The sequence below is a fragment of the Tribolium castaneum genome, chromosome 4, assembly GCF_031307605.1.
Source record: "Tribolium castaneum strain GA2 chromosome 4, icTriCast1.1, whole genome shotgun sequence".
NCBI lineage: Eukaryota > Metazoa > Arthropoda > Insecta > Coleoptera > Tenebrionidae > Tribolium > Tribolium castaneum.
Genome location: NC_087397.1, coordinates 872,584 through 899,373, shown reverse-complemented (window position 1 = coordinate 899,373; position 26,790 = coordinate 872,584). Strand labels below are relative to the sequence as shown.

At 37.7% G+C, this 26,790-nt stretch overlaps 2 protein-coding genes across 3 annotated transcripts; one reads left to right on the top strand and one right to left on the bottom strand.

The window, feature by feature from the left end:
* The first annotated feature begins 88 nt into the window (after nt 1-88).
* LOC660813 (NADH-ubiquinone oxidoreductase 49 kDa subunit) lies at nt 89-1,946 on the top strand. The gene is made up of 7 exons (XM_967016.4): nt 89-486; nt 532-921; nt 970-1,133; nt 1,186-1,305; nt 1,402-1,531; nt 1,581-1,818; nt 1,862-1,946. Exons 1-7 carry the CDS (start codon nt 199-201, stop codon nt 1,897-1,899), a joined length of 1,368 nt encoding a protein of 455 aa, XP_972109.3. The 5' UTR covers nt 89-198; the 3' UTR covers nt 1,900-1,946.
* Nucleotides 1,937-26,790, bottom strand: neur (neuralized). 2 transcript variants are annotated; one of them, XM_008192221.3, is made up of 4 exons: nt 26,621-26,790; nt 4,504-4,676; nt 3,067-4,452; nt 1,937-2,930 (listed from the first exon to the last, which is right to left on the bottom strand). In XM_008192221.3, exons 1-4 carry the CDS (start codon nt 26,646-26,648, stop codon nt 2,685-2,687), a joined length of 1,833 nt encoding a protein of 610 aa, XP_008190443.1. In that variant the 5' UTR covers nt 26,649-26,790; the 3' UTR covers nt 1,937-2,684. The 2 variants fall into 2 exon arrangements, with proteins under 2 accessions (XP_008190443.1, XP_972157.1); XM_967064.4 differs by lacking the exon at nt 26,621-26,790 and adding an exon at nt 9,944-10,250.

Below are 26,790 nucleotides of genomic sequence, written 5' to 3'. Positions count from 1 at the left end.
ATGAAACAAGCATCCAACAGTTATTCAACATCAGCAAAAAATCTGAGGCTTTAAAGTACTTTAAAGTAGTGTGATTTTATGGTCGTTCTGCTGCCACCATAATGTAACTAGCTTCCGTTTTTGGAAAAGCAGTTAACTTTTGCAAAATTGCAAAAATTTTGTCAAAAACAAGTGTCAGCTCTGTCATTTCCTGTCACGATGGCAAATATACCCCTTCTGAGCCGCATTTTGCGCAAATGTAAGCCCCTTAACTGCATGCCAAAAAGGGGCAAACACCAGACTTGGTACCCCGACCCCGAATGGATGAGACAGTTCGACGGCCCCGTCATGTACCCCGACGAGTTGACATCCAAATTCAAGCTGCCCCCTTTCAACGCAAAATGCCCGCCCCCTGAGCGAAAAGTAACCAACTTAGTTGTCAATTTCGGGCCTTGCCACCCAGCAGCTCACGGCTGTCTCCGCATGATAACAGAACTGGACGGCGAAGTGGGTCCCACCCCAACAACCCCCTTTCTAACTAAAAAATTCCAGATGGTCCGCCACCTCGACCCCCACATCGGCCTCCTCCACCGAGGCACAGAAAAACTAATCGAGTACAAAACCTACAATCAGGCGATTCCCTACTTCGATCGCCTGGACTACGTCTCGCCGATGTGCAGCGAGCACGCGTTTTGTCTCGCCGCTGAAAAATTGCTCAATATTGACATTCCACGCAGGGCGAAATTTATCCGAGTCCTGTTTGATGAAATAACGCGTTTAATGAACCACATGGCAGCCACGTCTTTCCTAATTTTAGACGTGGGGGGAATCACACCGCTGTTCTGGCTGTTCGAGGAGCGCGAGAAGCTGATGGAGGTCTACGAGAGGGTGTGTGGGGCGAGACTGCACGCGAATTATTACCGCATTGGGGGCGTCAACCAGGTTTGTGAAATGTTCCCAGAAACTGTATGGTAACATTGTCCAAATTAGGATTTGCCAATCGGACTTTTGGACGATATTCACAATCTTGTCTCAAAGTTCGGGGAGAGGATTGACGAAGTCGAGGATTTGGTCACAGATAATCGGCTTTTTATCGCACGCACAAAAAATATCGGACGCGTCGCGGCGCAAGATGCCCTCAATATGGGATTTTCGTACCTAATTTCACAAAACACGAGACGAATTTGCTAAAAGTAACAATTGTAGCGGGTGCATGTTGAGAGCGTCGGGAATAAAATGGGATTTGCGAAAGACTAGGCCTTACGAGATTTACAGCGAGTTAGAGTTTGATGTTCCTGTTGGATCCAATGGAGATATTTACGACAGGTTATTACAAAATTAAATCTTGAAGGAATTTTAGTGTTTTGCAAAAAATAAATTACAATCAGAGTGGGAATTAATTATTCAAATGAGTGTTGTTAGATTCCGGGTGCGATTAGAAGAAATGCGTCAATCGGTCCGCATCGTAGAGCAAGTTATCAATCAAATGCCACCCGGAGAAGTTAAATTGGACGATCATAAAATTTCGCCTCCCAACAGACGCGAAATGAAGGTAAATTAATCATGGGATAAATGATGTAATTACAAGTTTTTATCATCAGTCATCTATGGAGGCGATTATTCATCATTTTAAGATATTTAGTCAGGGGTTTCAAGTACCACCAGGTTCCACGTACACTTCCATAGAGCATCCTAAAGGTGAATTTGGCGTGTACTTGGTTTCTGATGGCAGTTCGGTGCCGTATCGTTGCAAAATACGGACTCCAAGTTTTATACACCTTTCGGCAATGAATCATATCGGGAAAAACCACTATTTGGCCGATGTCGTTGCGATTCTTGGTGAGTCACATGCGAAAAATGTCACATAATTTTTTTTTTTCAGCGACATTGGATATTGTTTTTGGTGACGTAGACCGATGAATTTAGTTTTTTTGTAAGGGTGATGAATAAAATAACGTTTAAAATTAGTAATAGATAACATTTTATTTAAGAATAATAGTATAATAATTGAACTAACATGTCGAACTAAGTCAGCACATTCTTATGACTAGAAATACTATTATACAAAAGATCCATCTTCGAAAGTGTCAGTTTTCGAATAACGGAGTCACTTAAGAATGCCTGATTAAAAAATAAGAACTGGCCAGTAAAGTATTTAATTCTTCATAGGAATGTTTATCACTTGTTATACACTCTGCAAATGCCTCAAAACATCAACAATAGGTCGGGATACGAAAGTCGAGTCTGAGAATAGTCAAATAAACCTCTAACATTGAGTAGTTTGTAGGAGCACTATAAATAATAAGAATAATTTTGTGTTTGATAAAATAAATAAATAAGTTTAAACTGCATCGGCAGCTGACTACGTTCACTCTCCGCGAACCTACAAATGATCCAGCAGTTGTGACTAATTTACTGCTCTCTTTGGTCTTATTACAAACTAAAAATAGCCATATGAATAAAACAACTAAACGTTATAAACACATTAACAAATGGACAGGACAAATATATTAAATAGTATTCCAGCAATCAACGAGGTTCAGTCTTTTCACCATCCGCACTTAAAACTCTGGTTTTAGGCAGTTGTCTCAAATGGAAGCACTTATAATAACTTAGGTTTCATGTAGTAACTTGGAAAACGATGAAAATATATTCTCTCTCTTCTTGAGCTAGTCACTAGCAATAATACTAAAACCAGACAGCGTCTACGACTTGTACGTACGAATCACGTCCCTAATTACGGCCCTGCACAAAGGGCAGTGCCCTCCACCTTTGCCCCGCCATTGTTGCAGCGCACATTCGTAACACATGCACATGTGCCCGCACATATAAAGGACGGCATCGATTGAGTTCTCGTAGCATATCGTGCATTCGGTGCCGGTGCCCACCGTCGCCCCGTTCACCTCGGCCCAGCCCAGCGGCGTCGAGTACGAACTCGAGTCGGAGATCGGCTGCAACAACATATTAAAATAATACATAAAAAAATTACTATGATAACGGTGTAAATTTCATGAAATCGAAAAATAAAAAAGTAGTAAAGTAAAATGTGAGATTATTTTTAACCCCTTGCAAAAATGGCCGACCTACCTCGACGTAAGTACTGCTGCAGGTGGAGATCATGGTCCCGGTGGGCTGTAGGTTGGGCACGGGCGCCACCACCGGCGAAATGGGGATCGCAGGCCCGACATAACTAGGATGCGGCCCATGTCCATTCTGCGTATGCACGGAATTCTGGTGGTTAACATGCACAGTTTGTGTTTGCTGATTGAGGAAATTGGCATGAGCTGGTGGCAGGATGACCGAGAGCACAGCCCCGCCATTCGTCGCGGGCTGCACCTGGATATCGGCCGGCGCCACACAACACAACCTCGAATTCGACTGCATGACCGAATTCCGCCGAATTTCCGACTGGCTATTGATGCTGTTCATGGACTCGGTGGCCGAAGGCGAGATAATCCTGCGCTCGAAGTTCCGCACCGGGGACACGGGAGCCGGACAGCTCAAGACGCGGATTCGCTGCGTGGACCCGTAAATGTCGAAAAACGCCCAAAGACGCAGCGTCTGGTCGACGTGGATGACGACCAGCGGGCTGTCACCGTTGCGGCTGATTTGCACTTCGCCGGTCGGCGAAATGCAGTAGCTGATTTCGTCGCCTTTGTTCAAATTGCGGGCGAAGTCGCGGCTCAAAACCCAGTACTCGGGACGGTCGAGCAGGAAATTGGAGTCGTCGGGGAGGTCGCCCGATTGCAGGGTCGCGGGGTCGCACGAGGTGAGGCCCAGGCCTAGACAGCCTTGGAACATGGGCTCCGTGGCTAGGATCTGCACCACGACGCGTTCGCCCAACTGCAAAGGCCTGGCCGTGAAGACGTAGCCTTGGCAGAACTCCGTGTCCGTTCTGTAGGCGTTGTTCCGCGTGCTCCCGAAGCGCACGTTCCGACCCCGGGTCCGGTGCAGCATCATGGGGTTGAAATTGAGCTGGGGGGGTTGGTACCGCAAGAGAGGCAGGGACAAGTCCTCGTTGTCCCTCTGCTGGATATGCACTTGCTCCATGCGATAGATGATCCGGTCCACATCTTCAGGCGGATTCTCGCAACTGTTTGAGGCAATATTCCGGCGAGAATTGTTCAACTGGTGGCGGATATCAACGAATTCGATCGCAGTTGAGTTGCCATAAACATCGATCAGGGCCCATAAGGGGCCTCGCGTTTCAACACTACTGAAAAAAATCCCTTTTTCTTCACCGTTGATTCCGAAATGGACGTCACCAGTCGAAGTGACGTAGTAGAATAACACGGTGTTTTGGCTGCAGAAGCGCTCAGGGAGGGCCTTAGCCCAGTAGCCAGGCTTGTTGGTCAGGTCCGGACAGGCGTATTTTGGAAGTCCGTACCGTAGACTACTCGGGTCGTTAAACGTGAACCCGAACCGAATAACGCCGCTCCAGTTGTTGGAAATTTCCAAAAATTTGATACAAATCTGTAACAATTTAGTAATAAAAACGCTTTTCTAAAGTGTGATTATTCATACTTTTTCGTTGACTTTGACTGGGCGCGAGCTGAAAGCGATGCCTTTGCAAAAACTCTCAACTCGTCTCGCGATCGTTCCGTCCCTCGAAATCCTGATATTCTCCCCGTGGACGTTGTGGAACAGCAATGGGGGCAAATTGTTAGTTCCACCTCCATTAGATCCAGACCTTGAAGCTGTAAGTAACAAAAGCTCATTTAGGACGAGACGCCATGTGTGGACCATCTGGGACAAGGAAATTCGCCAGAAATAGAGAATTGTTAAGTACCCGACCGCAAGTTTCATCCAGGTGTCGTAGGTATATCTGCAATATGGCGTCCTTAGGGGAGGGACACATCTGTCTTTGAAACAGGGGTTTACGGCCCCGAATTTCCGGTTTGTCAACTTCCGAACGTAAGTTTCGGGGAAAAACCAAATCAAACGCACGGCAATGCCAATTTTTCTAATGTACGTTAAAATGCAAATGCTATAACAATGATACAAGTCGGGACCATCATCCGGTTACGACCGGAAACGTTTACATAAGACACGTGCGCAAGAGCGTGGAGCCTAGATCCGGAAGACCGTATCGAATTACTTGAATTTTCCTTGGCGAAATAATAGAATGCGACCCTTCGTAACAACTTCATTTCGCGATAATTCCCCTGATAATCTTTGGGATAAAAAGCGGTCCGTGCATATGACGCAAGGCGAGGGTGTATGTTTGTGCATTTGCGTGAGTAATACCACCGAGGGTTCAGTCAAGTGTCCGCATTTCCATGCTGCTATTCAAAAATAGTCCCCCAAGGCCCACCATAATGAAATACCCTCCTCTCAAATCCCTCTCGCACCATATAAAAATTCTCGTGTAGTTATTTTAACGATGTTTTAATTATAACTTGCTATCAGACGCGTAAACATTTTATAAACCTGCACAAGAGCAGTTTCCGTGTTGACCAGACAGCTTGATAAATCTTTAAATTTCTTTGTGTGATGCCAAGTTCCCACGCTATACCTGGACCAATAAGAGGCGAGATGGTCTCTCTTCTCATCTCCAGACTCGGTCGTGATGCGTATGAAGGAGGAAATTACTCGTACAGATAACGTTATTTCAGGCGCCGTCATTGCAATTTCTTTCGATTTTTACTCAAGTTAATCGCACGGAAATGGACATTTTCTCCTTGGCCTTAATGCGACCGAGCGATAGCTTTTTTTCTATTTTACGACGTTTCCACGCTCCGTTTGCAACAAACGATCAAATTTCAATCAAACGCGCAAAAGCCGTATTTGCGCTATTTTGAAACACTCTGACACACTTTCGGGTTTTGGAGAAGAGCACCGCGTTTCTGCTCTGTTTCAGACGTTTTCTCCTCATTTGGACTATAATTATAATCCTCAACTATTTGATTTATTCGCTATCTGGCGGGGAAAGTAAAAATCGCTTTGAACGATTGTCCATGAAGTTTTGAGATCTTTAATAATGTTAGAGATACATAATTTCCACACGAAAAGACATGTAGTTACAAAAATATTCATAAATTTGTGTGCAAATATTCCGGTATTTTTTTAACAAATTTTTCTTTAATTGTCCGTTTGTTCGATTTAAAAGCGTTCGGCTGCGAATTGCTCCTTGCAGTGTTAATAATTTTGTATCAGATTATGAGCTCCGATTGATTAATTTCTTGGCAAAGCTTTAAGGTAACGTTCTCACGATTAAATTTAATTATGTAAAGCGATAAGATTCTAGCTTGAAGTCGTTATCTGATATCCGTCTCGGCATTTTAATATCCGCTCTAATAAATTCAATTTTTCCATCGTTAAAAATTCCGATAATTAAATAAAAATGAGTGGTTGGATAAAGAGGGTATTTAGGCTTGCCGTTGAAATTTCTGGTTGGCAAGTTGGTGAAAAACAATCCATACGTCACAGTAGCTAGTCAAAGAGAATGAATGGAAGTGTTGAATGAACGACAGTGAAGGACTCGGAGTAAAATTTCCGTCGATTCAAAACCGTGACGGTTAGAAAAATTACCTGAGGGCATCGGAAGTTCATCCGGTGGCACCCCATCCTGTAAAGAAACCTTAATCCACCATCTGTGAATAACATCCGGTGCAATAATCGGAAATAATTAAGCGCGACAATTTCGTTTCGCGAAAACTTTACGGTATTTATTTCCGAAACGGGACTCGGCGGTCGTCGCCATTGTTGAGTCGTGAGAAAGATCGCTGCAATTTTTTTCATCATCGCGAACAATCTCGGGCATTTCGAGCTGCACAGAGCCGGACTCGGCCGAATGACCTTTGATTCCGACGACAATCACTTAATTAGGCCCCAAGGTTGGGACCAGACTCGCTGCTTAATCAATGGAAGAGAAGATGAGAGATAATCGCTGGCTTTTGTTAAACTGGATATACAAATGAGTGTTTACGCTGGATGAGAGTTAGGGATGGGCAGCCAATCGTGGTAATGACAAGGCGCAGTGATTTGAGAGTGCGTGCGAGCTCTCGGCGACTCCAGCGGCCCGGAGAACCGGAGGATATGAAGACACCGGAAACTTAAATGCACAATTAGAGGCCACTGCAACTATAAATCAACTCAGGCATTATCTTTGTTTCCGAATTCACCCACTTTCCAGACAAGCTAATTTACTTTGTTCAAAATCGTGGAAAACAACAAAAACTTTACGATTTGTTGTCCAAATATTTACAGTTAAGTCACTAAAACCGACGAAAATAGTAGTGCATTGTGGTTGTGTCTTAAGGCCGGGGCCTGAGGGAATGCCAGCTGTTGAAGCAGCGTCCCGTGAGACACTCACACATGCCCCCACGAAGCTTGTCTAGGACCCCATCCCACTTTACCCCAAGGAAATGTCTAGCGTTTATTCGGTGTACTATTTATTGCGACCACATACTGAGCTCATCTCCTAGATAATAGAAAAAGCATTAAATATTTAAAACTGGATTAGAGCCGGCAAAATTTATCGTAGACGCACCTGTTACCGAAAGTCATTGCACTGTCGTTTTGTCCACATTGTGCACAATTTTAAAAACGATGATTCGAGCTTTGTGGTCACAATGCTACGTTTCTATTTTATTAGACTGTAAAATGCAGTGCTGAGGTTGTCGACCTCGATTTAGTTACCGCGAAATCATTTTTGGCCATTTGACATTATTGACGATGGTCTCGGTTATGCAAAAGATCGATTCTGAGTTTAGTCAAATTGCGTCAAAGCTCGTGTTTGCTTTTACCAACGATTTCTTTGAAGTGAATTTACTTGCAGACGATCAATATTGAGTGCTACGAAATTTATATTTGGGCCAGAAATAGATCAATACTTGTACACCTGCCAAGGTTTCACCTGGAGCCTCTTCGGCAAATTCGCTAATTAGTCACCTGGCACGTGTCGCGAAAATGCGCCACGTGCTTTGGGGGGTTAACGAAATTCCCAACTTCCTCTATTAGTGGAATTAACGATGCGTCAAGGATATTTCAAGTGGTTCCCAGTTGCACCGATTGACATTTAAATAAACTGTGCAAAAATTCCAAAATATTTGCGTTGAATTTGGCCTGACTCATGACTTTGGCTAAAAATAGCCGGGGGTCTGCTGGATCATAATCCCAAAAATCAAAGAAAAGTAGGACAGGAAGGTGTTTGATAATCAAATGTTCTGTATACAATGTTGGCTCATGAATAGCCAGCCAAGCGTGGAAAGGAGGGTGGTTTTGTAACGGCTGCAAGGGCATGTGCTCGTTTGGAGGAACGAAATTTCGAACCGACTTGCTAAATTTGTTTGGTTTTGAAATGATCGTCATTAAGCACATCATGGGAAAATTTGTCGGTTCTTTCTCCCAACCAACGCGTCGAATTATCGGCGATTCCTCCGGTGTTGATTTTGAGACAGAGTTAACATTCTTGACAAATAATAAACAAATATTATTCCAAGTAATGGAGAGGTGAACGTGTAAGTCTAGTTTGGTGTTCTCTCTCTTCGGCGAAGATGAGCCACTGAATCAGACAGAGCCAACACGGAACCCAAGATACCTCAATAACCGACGATATAGAAAGTCTTGAGAGCTACTGTACCGTGGGAACCGAAGAGTCGTGTTCGTGTAGTTAACATTTAGGTAACGTCGGCGGAATGCAAGCGATATTAACTCTTATGAGCCCCACATTTAAGAAACCATCAATTACCGCACAAGTTTTGTGTAACACGCATTCGACTCGGATTCATTAATTTTATTAGATGGCCAGGATTGAACCTTAAAAGCGTTCACTTTTTCCCAAGATCTCACTAAACGTTTGCTGTCATCTTCGGCTCTTCAAAGTGCTCATTAAGCCGTTCCGAGACACTGACCGCCAATCATATTCGAATTAGCGTCATTTATCAACTTGATGGAATTAACACCGTAAATATTACCATTTATGTAATCACCAGGACGATTCCTTTTTTATCGCACCATATTTTGAACAACGTTTACGAGCTGCCAGGTTCAAAGCTCCCGAACAACCTTTGAAGATGCTGCCATTTATTTTTTTAACGAACTTTAATGGATATCGACTTTCAGCAATCTAATATTCAGATGTGAAGTTTGACATTTCACTCTTTACGACTTTCTGACCTTTATTAAGTTCCCGTTTCGTTTAAAACACAAATGTTAGTCAACAAAACAAGATAATGGAACGAAAAAAGATCAAAGCCCAGATGCCAACGAAATAATTGAAAACGAGACGAGAGGTAAATTATTTTTTTGAAAATAAGGATAAGCACAAACGACAAAAACAGGAGGCAAACTGGACGTATAATTATAATTACGTCTGTACGGGTTCTAAGAGTAAATGCAAATTGAGACATAAAATTCTACGACTATAAATTAATGAGATATTTAAATCAAAGTGGAATATTATTAATTTTGATTAGCTAAAAAGTCGAGTAAATCAGCTCTAACTGTGGTGGTCCCTCTCAGGATAATAAAACCAGGATCATTGTCACAAAGATATGATTGTTTGCTTTCGCTTTTTACTGAGAAATAACTGTAACGAGTTACTCACACAATAATTGCGAAATAAAATAACATGCAATTCGTTAATTATTTCCGCCCCAAACTCCTCCGTATCCGGCGGTTTCAAAACATGTAATTTGGAATAATCTTGTAGGTTGTGGAGAAGCCACACAATAAATCTATTGATCCTTTCCCTCGTTTCCAAGAAAAACGTTTCAAGCCACCAGACAAATCAGTGAACGCTTGATAACTGGAATAATCTCTGCAGGCTTTAAGATTACGGCGATAAATAGTGTGTAGTGCATGAAAATTCCGTGGGTCATAACAAGAGTCGCTTATTATCCGCCGTAAAGATAAGGGGGCGGCCTAACAGACTTCCGTTTCCCGTATGTAGGCATTGTTCCGCGTTAAAAACCCACTTGAACGTGATGCGAAAATTCGTAAACTTATTCTAATGAATTACCTAATCCCATCCGCCTTTTGATTTTCTTGAGGACCTTCATTTTTCCTTTCAAAGGCGAGAAGATATCGTCCCCTTTGACCTTATCGGCTTTGCAGTTGCAAGCTTTATTTTCAGATATCCCCATCAAGATAACACGAGCACGAAAGTTTCTATTCACTAATAACACTGACTGCCATTACACCAAGAGACACCAAAGACTAGAGAGCAAAAAATTGAAAAGAACGCGACTTTGACGAAGAACTGAGACACACCACTCCTTCCGAGGACTTCAGAAGGACTGAAATAATTTTCAGAGCTTATAGCTTCAAATGTGTAAGAATTGGAGAAGAGTGGGGCGAAAACAGCTGCGGCCACGAGCCGGCAACCAATCAGAACTTTGCCACACGCCTGGTGCCTTTGCAGCCGGCGCGGACAGATGTGACACCCTATATCTTGGCTTACCTGTGTTTACCTATTCTTCGTTTTACCTGTTGGATGGGAAAAGTGCCCCAGGCTGCAGGGACAGGACTTCCGAAGTTTGATTTGATAAGAAGTAAAAATAAAAAATTGTAAACAAAATAAAATAAACGAATACAGAAATAATGATCATGTTTTAATTCGGAAAATAATTCACATAATGTTTGGAAGCCACTGAAACGAAATACTGAATAATCAGTCTGAAAACATCAAAATATTTAATGTTAAACAACAGTTACTTAATTTAATTTTAATTCGCATCTTGGGTTATCATGAGTTATCTAAACATCTACGTAAGGTTCTATAAAAAATTAACATTCGATCAAACATCTGTTTACTGGTTTTAGTTGTAACTTATGAATGTTAAATTACTTCCAAAATTAATTACAACCGAGAGGTAGGAACCGTTATTGCAAAAATAGCGATGTTTGGAACGTAAAAATAAATATACATAATTATTTTTCCGTTTTATTAGTTAAAATGTGTTTTACTATGTAATCTTATGGAAATAATTCATTAGTAATATTACTTTTTTATCTTTATAACTTGTGCTGTCCCGTCCGTTATCGCAAACATACAACGTTGTTCTTACTTCTTAAAAGAAGAATTTTTAATTTACAGACTAGTTTTTAACATTGTTAAGGTCTTAAATGATTAAAATCTGTCTTAATAAATATTTTAGAACTATTTTCACACACGAGATTTTTTTTGTCCCGTCCGTCATGTGCAAACAAAAAGTAAATTAATCAAAAGTTTCAACAAGTTCCACCTTTTACTTCAAAAATAGTTGTTGGAACTAGCGTCTTTTAATTAACAATTTTTGTGTCCCGTCCGTCATCACTTTTGCTCGTGTGGCTCTAATTGTAGGTTCTAAACAATTTGATATTAAGTTCCTATAAAAAAATTCACTTCTACTGAATTTGTCCGTTAAAATGAAATGGCTGACCTCCACATTACAAAAAAAGCAGAAATTTTATCAAAAATTTAAGAAATCTCACTCTGATTGTGAACAGCTGTCAATAAAATGGTAGAAGCAGTTGTGATACCAATCTAAAGTACCAAATGTAACAGATGGTATGCATTTAATGGTATAATCTTTTCGCAATTGTGTTTCTACGTTGATCAAAGAAAATCGACTACACTTTTCACGACTTTGTTGTTGGCTTTGGAAAGACCATGAAAGACAACTGTGACATCTGTTTTTCTATTTTTCTCAAGTGGAACAAGAAAAACAGATGTTTAATATTATTGTAAACCCTTGTAACAATTTAAATTAAAAAAAACTTATTGTCATATTTAATTGAATATTGAAAATTCAACTAGTGTTTACGCCATCAGGGTTTAGAATTCAATATTTTTGGTATTTTCCCAGGCCTTACGGAGAGGATAAAGGCAACATCTGTTGATTATTGTAGCCGAAAATGCCGAAAAGGAGCTTCACTGGACTAATCAGTGTCATAAAAATAAAAAAGTCTTCAGTTCCAATATACGCCAAGTAATAAAACTTTTGATTCAGTGTCAATCAATATTATTGATCATTTCTTTAAACTTTCATAGCAGCTGCCTTGTTATTGAATTATTAATATTAAAACTGAATAATTAAGATTCAATTTGCAATGTCTAATCTCAGCAAGAATAAAGAAGTGTAGCCGCCTTGTGTGAACTTGGAATCAATTATTATCAGACCACCGGCATCAGTAAATAATTGCTTGCATTACCATATCTGTGAGTTCATAAATTCCCAGATTAATCTGCGCACATTTCCCCATAAAATCGCAATTAAGCATCAAAATTTTTTCTAGAAAGTCGGAAGGAAAAATACAAAAAGCCTGATTTAAATAAATTCACATTATGCGAAGAATACCAAAGTCATTGTACTTTCAACAAGAAAGCGTAACTGATGATTTTGCATAAATAATTCAGTTTGCATGTTTTTGATCAACACCTGCCGAAAAAATCCTCCCACACAAGTCGAGCGGAAGTTCCAATGAGTGAAATAAAGGGTGGGTTAATTGTTCTTACTAGAAAAATTAAGTCGTGTTGATAACCCCATCTTTCACGTGTACATCGTCTTAATTATCCTCTTTACGGCAATAAGATGTAATTTAATGACCGGAAACACTTATCATGGCGATGGGACAGTGGGTGTTGATTTAAATCTTTGGTGTTTTAATTTCCACGATCAAGGACAATGTCAATAAATGTCACTGTATTCACACATCTCATTATTCTTCATATACGGCGATTAATCAAGGAATGGTAATTACAGATGTATGTCGCTTGTAATAAGCGGATGTTCTTATATGGCAAGACTGGAGCTAATAAAGCAATTTCCAGTAGCTGCGCTTGCTTCAATTAATCAAATTACTCGGTTTCGGAAAATTTATCAAATTCCTGCGTCTTTTCAAAGCAATATCGCGCACTTTACGACTGGAGAACTTGTTAACAAGATGCTTCACAAGCTTTCCTGCAATAAGACAAATCGTAACTTGCTGCAGCGACTGCGAGAATTATAATTCTTCGGTAAATAGCGATCTCACATAATAATATGCAAAGTACGTTGTAAAAGACGAGTTAATAAAATCCGCCAAGTTGTTCGATTTTTGCGCAACTCTAGTTCTAATTTCCCAAAGGGACACAAAGACCTCAGGTCAGGACTGATAATAAATTCCCTCCCACTCCGGGCTCTTGCAAAACAAGTTACGCCAGCTGAAATAAATTGATTATATGGCTTTGAGAATGTGCAGAATGTGAACTTATGGCTTTCAGGTGATTCCTTGGCAATTGTCTGAGCCAGGCCTTAAGAATCTTCAAAGGTAGGTGAGCACATGTTCAGCACACTTCCAGTCAGAAGACACTGCCTTTGACCTTTACTTGTGTAATACTTTCCGATTGAAATTAAACTTTCTCAAATATTTAAATTTTTGGCGAGCGAAATGTAAACACCGATCAGTACCTACATTCATTCATTCAGAGATTTTGTGAAGGTGCACACGTCGGAAAATAGCGCCACTTCGTCTTGCCTTTCTTAGGGCAGGTATGCGCTTTTGCGTAAGGTTAGGTAAAGGTTGGAACAGCTGATCTTCGTACAAAGAACGGGCCTTCACCTTCACGAAAACATATGATTGCGTCCGTGGGAACAGATGACATTTTTACGAAAATACAAGCAGGTCTCACGCCGAAATGAAGCCAAAGATTCGATTTTTTATTAAACAGATGCTCTTATTTATCAAGGGGTCTGTTTTGTGTCACTGCGGGAAGCTCGCGCAGCCATAAAAATGAGCCTCAAAGAGGATTTTTTAAATTTAACCGAGAGTGACGACGGAAAAATCAAACTATACTTTTGAGAAACTTTACTCCCGAAAAAATGTAGCTAGCCCAAAAATTACGTTTGTTTAAATTTTTAATGTATTAGAAATAATATTTTTGTACAGCAATATTTTTGTGCAGCGACTTAAATTGATTAATTAGGGTAAAGTACATAGTTTTATTGGACAGTTGAGCAAAAATCCAAACTAAAAAAATTATTACTGCCTTCAGGATATCAGGTTAAAGATCGAAAAATGTTGAAAATGTTAATTATTAGCAATAAAAATTTGACATTTTTAAGTGAAGAGAGTTTATCACTTTCGTTTTTATTGCTCATAGAAGTCCTTTCTTTACTTAAAATGCGTTTTTTAATGATCGTTACCAAACCAAACCAGCGATGAGTTCTGACCTTTTGCAAATCGAGAGTCAAGGTTTAGAAATTTAGGAGAAATTATGTGTTTTTTTATTTGATTTTTTACTAATCAATAATAAGGGGTGCTCAAAAATTATTGTATGTCTTTTAAATGATTTCTAAAGTAGCTAATAAATCAGAATTTCTCCAGCGACCAAATACGATAATAAGGTAAAAGTCTTCTCATCTTCGAAGATCGTGGAAACCTTGACTCCGGCGTAATTAGATGTAAATACCAAAGGAAAGATTAAATGCAAAGCGAAAATAAATTTCGTTTCAATGAAATTCACTCAAACATAAAATGCAATTAAAACAAAAGTGCAGGAAATGCCGAGAAGTGATTTGTCAGCGATATTACAATAATTAACACAGAATGGCAACAATTTCTGACAAAGTACCCATTTAGCAATATAATTTGTAATGTTAATTTATTTAAAAAGTTTGTGTTAAAATATCTGCAAAACACGGTCAGTACCTAGGGCCCCGGTGGCCCAGTGGTATAAGCGCCACTTACGACGGGGGGGTCGGGTGTTCGCACCCGGATCACGGCAACAATTTTTTTAAGAAAAAAAGTGTAGAAAAGGTAAGTAAAACAATACGAGAACAAAAATAAGAGATTGAGAGAATATATAGACGTATAAAAGTAAAGCGGAGCATAAAACTGACAGAAATAAGAAAATAATGCGGCAAAAGGTAAAAGTACGTAAAGGCGCCAAATTGTAAACGTAAGAGCACATACTAATAAAGGCAATATATCTTTTGTTTTGAGAGAAAAAGAAGTGAAACTTCAAACTAAACAAAAATATTTAATTTATCTCTAAAAATTTTTAGTTAACTAAAAACTTGTTTAGTAAAGTCCCGAAAAACATTGTTAATAAAAATCATGGCCACTGCGAATCCAGTAGGATTTGCGCACGTCCACTATTTTTGACTAGAAAATACACAAATTTGGTGATTTTTGGAGAAATTGCGTCCATTTTCGGTCAAAAACGTGCTGAGAGTCACAAAAATGGTAAAAACAATTTTAAAATTGTAGAATCAACTTATACGCAAGGTATCTTTTGATGAAACCTGGTGAAAAATTAGAAAATTAAATTAAAAAAAAAGTGGAAGAAAATGTTTTCTCGAGCTAATTCGCCGACTTTTGAACTGAATGTATTTGCGTTTTAGGTAAATTATTGCAATTATATAGTTTGTAATGTTGATTTATTTAAAAAGTTTGTGTTAAAATATCTGCAAAACACGGTCAGTACCTGGGGCCCCGGTGGCCCAGTGGTATAAGCGCCACTTACGACGGGGGGGTCGGGTGTTCGCACCCGGATCAGAGCAACAATTTTTCTCAGAAAAAAAGTGTAGAAAAGGTAAGTGAAACAATACGAGAACAAAAATAAGAGAATATATAGACGTATAAAAGTAAAGCGGAGCATAAAACTGACAGAAATAAGAAAATAATGCGGCAAAAGGTAAAAGTACGTAAAGGCGCCAAATTGTAAATGTAAGAGCACATACTAATAAAGGGAATATATCTTTTGTTTTGAGAGAAAAAGAGGTGAAACTTCAAACTAAACAAAAATATTTAATTTATCTCTAAAAATTTTTAGTTAACTAAAAGCTTGTTTAGTAAAGTCCCGAAAAACATTGTTAATAAAAATCATGGCCACTGCGAATCCAGTAGGATTTGCGCACGTCCACTATTTCTGACTAGAAATTACACAAATTTGGTGATTCTTAAAGAAATTATGTCCATTTTCGGTCAAAAACGTGCTGAACGTTACAAAAAAGGTAAAAACAATTTTAAAATTGTAGAATCAACTTATACTCGCGGTATCTTTTGATGAAATCTGGTGAAAAAATAGAAAATTAAATTGAAAAAAACTGGAAGAAAATGTTTTCTCGAGCTAATTCGCCGACTTTTGGACTGAATGTATTTGCGTTTTAGGTAAATTATTGCAATTATATAGTTTGTAATGTTGATTTATTTAAAAAGTTTGTGTTAAAATATCTGCAAAACACGATCAGTACCTGGGGCCCCGGTGGCCCAGTGGTATAAGCGCCACTTACGACGGGGGGGTCGGGTGTTCGCACCCGGATCAGAGCAACAATTTTTCTGAGAAAAAAAGTGTAGAAAAGGTAAGTAAAACAACACGTAAACAAAAATAAGCGATTGAGAGAACACAGAGACATATAAAAGTAAAACGGAGCATAAAAGTGAGAGAAATAAGAAAATAATGCCGCAAAAATGTAAAAGTACGTAAAGGCGCCAAATTGTAAACGTACTTTTTGTTTTGAGAGAAAAAGAAAAATAATAATAAGAAAATAATGAGGCAAAAGGTAAAAGTACGTAAAATTGTAAACGAAAGGGCACATCCTAATAAAGGTAAATACCTATTGTTTTGAGAGAAAAAGAGATGAACGTAACATAAACATAAGTTCAAACTTTAGCGTTGAATCCTTAAATTATCAAAAAATAAACGAAAATATTTAATTTAGGTCTAAAAATTTTTAGTTAACTGAGTTTGTTTAGTAAAGTCCCGAAAAACATTGTTAATAAAAATCATGGCCACTGCAAAATGCAGATTTTCAACAACTAAAGGCAATCTTCCGAGCATTCTCAGACAGCACCACCTGCCACCGCCATGGTCAGCACAGCATCTCCTGAAGGTGCAGCAGGTGATGTGCGCCATATGCACAATTATCTATTCCCAAAAAGCCCATAAATATTACTCGGAGATAAGTGAAAAGGACGTCGTTAAAACGCTAAAAATTGATACTATTTCCGAATTGATTAAAAAACAGGAAACGGAAAAGTTGTTTCCTTAACACGCACGCCGATAATTAATCTCGTGGTCGCCAAGACAATGAAACAGGTATTTTGCCCATAGTTTAAAACGCACCACAAAAGCTTTTGGTCATTGACCAAACGAACCAGCTGGGTTTGATGGTCTCTATCATCTGTACAGTGGGACTTTTAGGCACATGGCGGCCATCTGAAAGGGTCTGGAAAAGCCGAGGATTTTTAAAAAGGTTTTATGACTCCGTACCGTGAGAAAATGAATTTGAGACACGTTTCTTAGGAATATTATAATTGCAGTCAATTTGCAAAAATTCCTGACACATGTCGCTTGGAATATCCAACTTATCCCGTCTTTGTAATAAGCAGTGTGAGGAAATTTTATGGGCGAAGGTTAGTGCATGGGCGCGCGCTTGCAGTCAGATAAACCTTTAAATCGAAATGTTGTGGAACAGCTTGCATTGTTGATATAAGTTAGGAAAGAGTATTAAAAAATGTTTAGACAAAGAATTTTTTGTTTCAACCCTCGCGAAGGGGATGAAAAGACGTTTTAGCTAAAAATTTGCAAACACCTAAAATTGGACACATTTTGCGTTTACATACTCATATCTTCCTTCTGGATAAAGCTAGAAACTCCGTTTTTTTTGCAAACAAATTTTCAATAAATGCAGATTTATACGTAGTTTAACAAGGTTGAGTTTTGATAAAGGGAAACCAAAAAAATTACATTTTCTTGTAACGTTGCATAGTTGTGTAGTGAAATTTTCGAGATGCGAGAAAGTTTTTTAATTTAAAAGATAGACTCCCACATAATCGAGACGAAATAAAGCTAATACTTGAAATAAATGTTTGGTGCAAGAATCATTTCATTATCTGTAAGACTCACCAAGTTATTGCAATTTAAACTTACTGCAAAATGCGCCTGAGGTGAAACCGAACCGCATTTTCCTCTGAAGCGTGTTCATCGCCTTTGATAACATTTCGAGAGCTAAAAATCGTAATTTGTAAATAATTAAAAAATAATTAATGTCACTTATCTATTAATAATATACCTTTACTTTTAAACGCCCTAACTCTCTGTTAATTTTAATAATATCTAAAAAGTCAAAAGAACATTTTTATCTCATGTACTTATTTAAAAAGCGTAAAAGTGACCCAGTAGAACTAAATTACGAAATTGTAATTCATTTCGAAATATTCTTTGGTGTGACATTAATATTTTTTTAATTATTTACCATTTTTAGCCCTTGAAGTGTTTTCAACCACACCACGTTTCAAAGGGAAATACGCTGCGATTTCACCTCGAGCACATTTTGTAGATAACTAAATAATCCTTCTTTAAAGTCCTTTTTAAAAAAATATACAAATCGTAACGTTTCTGACGAATCAACAATTGTAGTTACACGCTGGTGGGGTACTTGGTTAGAAGCAAATTTCTAAAAATTTTAATCAATTAAAATCATTTGTTTATTGCTTTAAACGACGATGCACAAAACATTAAACAATGTAAAACTTTAGTTTTAACCACAAATTTAGTTTCTCAACTTAATTTTATTGAAAACAATTTTTTAAATATTCCAACTACGATCAAGTTTCTAGAAACGTAAAATTTAAAATTATCCATTACAGTTGAGAAATTTGAGCCTACGTTGATAGAGTTAAAATCTGTAGAATGGTCATTACAAGATAAATTTAATGCAAAAATTGACGCAGTTACTAGAAATCCCGATTTTTTAGTTTTAAAACAAATAGCGAATAATGTACCACCTTCGACATATTTTGCATTAGCACCAAACTTTTTATTTACTCCTGTAACCAGCTGTGATGTAGAAAGATCTTTTTTGAAATTCAAAGATATTTTTCGAGAATTTAGAAACAATCACAGTTATTCAAGCGTATTTCTCAGAGAAAATTATTAAAATATTTTTATTTAGTTTTTAATTTTAATTTCCACTAAATTAAAACGCAACATTTTCAAAATGTAATAGTGACTTACGCTCCCCTGTATTGAACATCTTCATTGGTGTCCATGTAAGATTGAGGAATTGATGAAGTTATTTTTTAACGATTATGTCAAATTAGGTGCCTCGTCAGGGTTTGAACTAGCCAATCAGAAGCTGATATTAGCGACTATTTTAAAATTGGTTCAGAAAATAATCTCAACAAATATACCGCAGTCTTAATAAATTAGCGACTATTTTATTGCCACAATTCTTCTTGGGTACTCCGTAATTATAATAAAACAATAATATTTATGTTTTAATTAGATTTTTGTAAGCGACCGGTAATATTAATTGTATAAACCCCAAGTAAACTACGCCAATGCACGCGCTGTAACGGACCATTTCATCGATAAATATGAACATCGCGAGAGCGCTACGACGAGTCGGCTGATCGGTTGTGGCCTCATGGCCACCCCATAAAATTTCCTCACACTGGTAATAAGATTATAAGCAAATTTTCGCTCTTGAGAGCGCGACGCACCTGCTTTTTCACCAACCCGCATCTTCGCATTAACGACCTGGTGCAAAACATTATTGGCAAGAAGCAGGTGACGTGTGTTAAGAAATCGCTTTGCTTGTAATTAAAACGAGTCAATTTAAATTGAGGCAAGCTTTATCAATTCATCAAATTAATGGAAATTACGTTTGAAAAAATTGCACACTTCTTGTGCCACTTCACTCGCTCATTCTCGGTTGCGGACGCGGAGACATTGACCAGGAGACCAAAACAATGAAACTTAATTCGGTGGAAGATCAGGAACTGTTATATCATACACCTGTTGGTGGAAGAAATGACTCGCTCTCGTAAAACAGGTGCCTCAAAATTATTACCGGAGCGTTCTTTGAGGCAAGGTGAGTAATTCAGCTGCTTCCATCTCGACAGTAAACAGTAAAGTAGGAGAGAATCTATGGAAAATTAGCAATTTTTTGGCAGATGGAACTTTATCTAGATCCGAAAAATTGGACGTTGTAATGAAGCACCAAAAATAATGTCACAACTCATAACCGTTGGGAAACAATAAACAGCAATTTCCCACAAGCCGAAATTGCTTTATTTCTGGAATTTATTTGGGCGCGATTGCAAAAGCCGTGTGTCATAAATTAAAGGAAACAAACTCGAAGCTCAAATTACCGGTTTACAATTATTTGCCTATTGTTAGGAATTTCACATTTCCCGAGCGCAACCCTTGAACAGATGTGCGCATAATTTGAAAAATATCTAAGTTATAGTTTAAAATTATAATAAAACCAGCGGTCCAGGTGACAAAATCGAGATGCATATACGAAAACATGAAAACAATATTGAGGGGGAAAACTAGGGGTGATCATTTCGTAGTGTAATTTGCAATTTTGGGCCTTATTCCGGGGGTGAGAGAGTCGACGGTACGAACTCCAGGTAAATTATCGAACGTTAGAAAGTGATAAAGAGGATATGAACAGATGCTCATGTGTGCTGTATGAGCGGAAGCTGGGGTGAGTTCCATTATCTTACAAAAACTGTTTTATCTAAGACGTGTAATTTAAATGGGACACGTAATTAAACTTTCAATGGGCTTAGAAAAACAATGACAATAATGGACAATTGTTCCACCTTGCCGTACAATGCACTATTAAAAGTGAGGGTGGTCTTATTCCTAAACCTCAAATTTTTAAATTACCGTGGTATCTGAATACAGACTATATTAGTTAAACATATGGGGCTTTTAATGGTCGGTTGCTTTCTCGCCAGTTTGGCACGCGCCTGACATGTGGCCGTGGAAGAATTCCTCCACTGTTATTAACACTTCGCCCAAGGGTTCTTGCTTAGCCCCGAGCTTGGCCATAAAAACGATAATGTGGCTGATTGTACGATATCAAAGGCTAGCTTCAAATGATGAACACGGAGCCAAGGAAGTGGAATTAGAATATCTTAATAGTTTTGAGATATGTATCGGAACCATTTGCCTTTTGTCGACAAAAACACAAGTTTCAGTGCCGTTAGTTATGCAAAAAATTTGACAGGGTTCCCATGACGGTATCGCAACGAATGTTTCGAAAACAGTTCAATTTTTCGATTATAAGACGTATTGTTTAGAAATACCCGACTGTTTCATTAATTGTATGGGAAAAAAGCAACATGATCAGTCCAATCTCCCCTTTTTGTCAAGTTAGAGTTGGGCAAAAGTTCCAAAATTCACAAAAATGCGCAGGTGAGGTAAGGTGGCGTTTGCACCATAATTTATCGAATTTCAAAAGACACGTTCCAAGACGGACAAACGTCTTGAAGTCGTCCGTCTTGTGTCAACTATTCATGTTTTTCCAGCTATTTAGTCCTTTAGCAGTTTTCTAAGACCTGTGGTTGGGTAAGATGTCTGAAGGCACGGGGACCCTCTATGTCCTTTCTCTAGACCATCTGGGACAACATACAGGTATCGTCTCTTTGGCGAACAATTAAAAAATTCAATGTAGACCCCCATTCACCCTAAATGTATTTTATTTTTATCAGTTTAGAGAGTTTTTTTTTTGGGTTATATATTTCGAGAATAGAAACCTTCTTTAATTAGAAGACGAAAGGAATAATAAGAAATAAGCAAATAAAGAAACTTTAATAGTATTTCTTTATTATTTTTTTATCTTGTTTTGTATTTTTTTACAACTTTTACTTTTTTATAGAACCAGCCTTATAAAAACCATTCTTAACATACAGAGTGCACGCAAGCCTAGATCTTTCCTTTGATGTTTTCATATTTCTAAAAAAAAATAAAAAACCCCAAATGTTTAAAGTGAAGTTTTCAGAACTTTAAGCACCCATAACTCAATTTTTTCAAATAAAATGGCACAAGTTTTTTTCCATTAAATCGTAGATAATTTAATTCTGCATCGATCTGTATTAACAATAACTTTTTTTTGGGATTGAGAAATTCATTAGCCATAGAACTTTTCTTATAGGTTGCCATGGAAACGAGAGAAAAAATGTGAGAAATTAAAGTTTTTTAAATGAATTTATTTTGTTTTCACAGAACGGACAACACAATTTTGAACAAAGTTTGTCGTATAATCAGAAATGTTTTTATGGGAAAGTATGCAAAAATAGCTGTGGTTAGTAAGGAATTTTCTACAATGTCAAAAAAACCAACATAACTTGGAAATTATCACAGATAGGTATGGGAAATGAACAGAACGATCCAGAAAAAATTCTCCTCCACCTAGTAAAAAAGAAATTGGAACAATCCATTTGAAAAAATTAAGTTATGGGTACTTGAAGTTGTGCAAACTTAACCTTAAAATTTTTAGATTTATTAACTTCTTTTCCAATTTTGAACACACTGGAAAACAGACATAGGTTTCCTCTTTTAATTCTTCAAATATGATTTTGAAATCTCTAAAACTAAAGGAGTTACCGATTTTTTAAGTGACAGATGCAAATCCAAAAATTTTCAAAAAATCTTAATATCACGGTTAAGAAACGCTGATAAAAGCGGAATTTCTGTTGGCAGTTTCATGCCATTTTAATATTAATTTTTTAAAATACGACTTGTTTGCCCAAGACATATTTAGATAAAAGTATACACGTAAGTATGGCTTGAGAAAATATTTGCAAATCTACAGCTGAAACACCTTGAGATAACACTTCTATCGCTTGTCATCAGTGTGATCGCTTTTGATCGTTGAGAATTCCCACGAAGCGTCTTCCTAACTCTTGTATTCCGTCTATTAATACAACACAATACAAGTTTTTGTCTCTTTTGAAAAAACCGACAATCAAGGAATATTATTACCCGTACATTATAGAATATCAAGCTCTATCAGGCAATTGTCCGCTCATAACGGCCAAAAATACGTTACAAAGGTGTCCGTTAATCAAAGTATCGCATTGTCAGTGGGTGCTGTTATTGCTATTATCCGCACATCTCGCCTCTTCACTACTGTTATTACGCCTTTTGTGCACATCTGCGTGCTACTAGCAACAAAACGCTCGTATATTTTTGAAATTATAGTAGAATTTAAGGTTGGCGAACGGAAGTTAGGAAGTTGATTGGTTCACGTTACAGTTGCACACGCGTCGAAATGTTGTGTCTGGGTTCATAACCAGCTGCCGGACACGCGTCTGCTCCCGTTAGCATGCAAACAAAACCACCCCATCCAATCAACCGCATTATTATACACACATTCGCATTTCCACACATTCGGATGCTGGGGCGCTTTGTCTGGCTTGGAATTGCAACAGATGCCATTGCTTCCATCACCAATTAATTAATAACTAAAAATAAGTCGCAGTTTGAGAGATAATTGTTATTCTCAGTGGCGCAGATGGCGATTGGGCCGAAGGGTGGAATTGAGCAAACTTGGCGCAGGATAATGTACAAAATATGTTTTGGTACGGAAGCAGTTGTCGGCCTGTTTACACGAAGACCTACATTGAAACAAAAGCCCTTACAAAGTCAGTTACCACCAAATAAAGGGGTTGGAATCCTCCTCTTATTTATCTGGCGTTCTAGATTAGACACAAGATCTGTGCTCTCTTGAGAAATAATTCGCTCTATTTCGAGATCGAACAATGAAAGTATTAAATTGGGTCACAATAATACGAAGAGGAAACCGGCCACAATCAAAGCAATACTAATAAATTATGTTTATGTTGAAAATTTAATTTGTATTTAAGTCAGGTGGCACAGAGTTTACATTGGCCAGTGGCCAATCTGTGTGTGCACCCAAATAGTTTGTCAATCTCACAAATTGCTATTTGATTAGAAATTCCATCCGTGAGTTGTTAAATTTTATTGGCGGGAATAAATTACACCGAGCCAAGTGGCTTTATTTATTTAATTCATTTAATAATTTCGAACGTGTAACAATGAACCTATCTTCTCTTGCGGTAAGAATATTCACTTGGCGGTGAACCGCAGAGAACTTTATTTGTAACCAAGTAATCCTCATTTAAATAATTTTGCATCATTATGAAGGAATTGGTGGCAAAATAGTTACAAATGTGCTACTTTTCGGAAAATTTAGTTCAATTAAAAAGACGTTTAAATATTTTCCTCGTCAGTTACAAATTGTCAATTAATTCACTATCCACTTTTTCTATTCGTTTAATTTTAATCATTGTGCCTTGAGTTACATCATAAGGAAGCAACATAATAAAACAAATAAAATTCGAGATGGCACAAAAATACAGTAATAAATTAACACAACAAAAAAACATAAATAATATTTAAATGTTTAGTAGATATTTATTCGTAATAAAAATGTGAGACAATAAACGAATTGCTGAGTGGAAAAGGGAAACGTTCTCCAATTTTTTTTCAAATTATGCATAATAAAATAACGATTTTTCGCCTGTTATTCTTTATACGGATAAAAAAATTGTGAAGAAGTTTTAACAGTGCAACGAAATAGAAATCAAGTAATAATAAAACACGCCTTACGACTGTTTTTCGTATGAAAACATGTATGAATTGCTTCATATTTTTTCGAAAAATTACAGTATTTTGTCCCCTTTCTTGTAAAACACCGTACAGCTGATGCACTTGTGTACCTTGCGTGAATTCCAAACAGCGCATACATAATTTCTTACACGATTATTTAAAGTCGAGTTAATCCGAAGCCGCAGGAAGAGGTGTAATTAGTAGTTTTAATTTAAATAAATGAACAGGATAATTAAGAAAGGCGTATCGTGGTGCGTTTATGAGAATAATGAATGAATCAGGACGATTAAGACCGGAAGCGGTCCGACACGTTTTAATCAACCATAAGTGGTGTCTGGACATTGGATGTGGGCGACGTTTCCCCACTTGCAGCCCTCGGGACTCCAACAGGACGAATATTTCAAATTTTTCTCCAATTAATGCGAAGAGGAATTCGATTAATAAGCCTTGTACAGTGCTCACGATTGTATGTTATTGCATATAATTGCGCTTTTAACGAATTCAAATGATATGCACTTAGCGTAATTAATAGTTTCAAACTTGAACCATTAGAACAATTTATGAGATGCAAATAAGTACACCCAACCCATCTTATAATAAAATTTTTCCAAGCAAATAAATATTTCCGACCAGTACCAATTTCTATGCTAATAATTTGTTGTATTCTTGAATAGCTTTCATGTAAGCATGATTCAACTTGCTTCGGAAAATTTATGGCAAAACGTACACAGGCCTAGTAATTACGAACTTGTAAATAGGCCGGACGACTCTCGGTTCATTTACCAGCTTCGCACATTTTGATAAACACCGTTGCAAATTGAAAATTGAAAAAACTCAAGTTCCCATAAGAATTGTATTTGCTGCGGACGCCATAAAATTCCCAATTACACTTTTCGCCTGACAGGTAGATATTCGTCAAATGGTTCGAATAGATACAAATTTATGTGGAGAACGTCCAGTGCCCATCACCATTTGATTAACGGAAAATACGTGACTGGAACAATCAAGAATTTTACGCCAATAAACCATTTCGAAACACATGTACGGACCTCCAGGAGGGAAAATTCCCATCTGGGTGTACCGCCGTTTACGACTGAAAAATTACCACAATGGGAAAGTCCGGTCACGTTCGGCCAGAAACATGTTTGACAATTGCTGGCTTCAATTATCCAATTCGAGATGATTACGGTCAGAGGTCGGCCGGTAACAACCTCTAGACCTCAAGTCTAATTCATGTAATGCCCATTATTAAGTGAGAAATAAGTTTCAGATGGAGGTGTGGGTGTTAAACGCCACATTAATCACACATTCACGATTTTTAATTAGCTGAACAGCAATAAATAGCCTCATTGGTGATTCAGCCTCGTTTATAAATTTAAATGCTAGGGACAACCATCAGATTAATATTAAAATAAGGAATTTCAAACAACTCACTTTTTCTCTACTTATAGAAATTGTAAATTAGGAGTCGGTTGTCTTTGAAGCATGTTACAGGAATTACCTTATTAGTTCTTGCCAGGAATAACGACAAAAAGTGCGAATAAACACTGCAACTAAATAAGTCGAGACTCCGATGACTTGTAAATTAATTTATTCCCTGTTATCAACGCTAATAAAAATCAATGATGCATAAATAATGTCTTTATTTTTTAAGTACAGAAACGGAAAATTTTCCAGCCACTTTCTTCAAACCCAATTAGCATGGCTTTTCCTACGATCGTAATTATCAAAATTTGATTTATTACGTTAATTATAATTAAAAAACGCATGTTCCGCCAAGATCGTGATATTTGAATAAACTAATTGGAGGCGGTATGCAATTATTTTTATTATATGCTGCCACAAAAAAAATATTTTTTTTGAAACCTGCGAATGTATGCAGCACATAATACAGCCATGTCGCGGAGTGTGCATACCGTCACTTGTTATTAAATTTTATAAAGTTAATATTGATTCAAAATCAAAAATCATGATTAAGAAGAGACATTTCGAGAGCTAAAAATTGGCTCGGCGCCCCAGTTGCGTTACGTAACGCGTTTCTAAAATAGCAGGAATATGTGAAGTAACCTTTAACCTTTGTGTATTGCAGTCTGCTTCCTTCAAAAATTGCAGATTTATCAAAGCAATTATCAAACTTATCAATTATTCTAAATGCATGCACATTATCAACATAAATAATTACAAATATGAGATACAATAAATTCAATGCATAACCTCAAAGAGGGCGAATAAAAACGAAACCAAGCTAATAGGAAAAGAATTAAAGAAGCGAGCATGCAAATAAAGAATTATCCTTACTTGGTATGCCGCTGGCGGTCTGTCCCATACCGTTTCTTTGAATAAAACGTTAAAATGTAAATTTTTAACATAAAATTAAAACTTGAATCATGACAACACTTAAAAACAATGATTTAATTTTAAAATATTTTAACCGGCACTAAATTTATTAAAATAAGTCAATCCCAACA

Excerpts from the sequence above, each read along its gene's own strand:
- LOC660813 (XM_967016.4), top strand. The coding sequence starts at position 199 with ATGGCAAATATACCCCTTCTGAGCCGCATTTTGCGCAAATGTAAGCCC. Across the intron at positions 487-531 it reads TAACAGAACTGGACGGCGAA|ATGGTCCGCCACCTCGACCC; the intron begins GTGGGTCCCACC and ends AAAAAATTCCAG. Across the intron at positions 1,532-1,580 it reads CCAACAGACGCGAAATGAAG|TCATCTATGGAGGCGATTAT; the intron begins GTAAATTAATCA and ends TTTTATCATCAG.
- neur (XM_967064.4), bottom strand. The coding sequence starts at position 10,067 with ATGGGGATATCTGAAAATAAAGCTTGCAACTGCAAAGCCGATAAGGTC. Across the intron at positions 4,453-4,503 it reads CAGTCAAAGTCAACGAAAAA|ATTTGTATCAAATTTTTGGA; the intron begins GTATGAATAATC and ends AAATTGTTACAG. Across the intron at positions 2,931-3,066 it reads GCAGCAGTACTTACGTCGAG|CCGATCTCCGACTCGAGTTC; the intron begins GTAGGTCGGCCA and ends ATGTTGTTGCAG.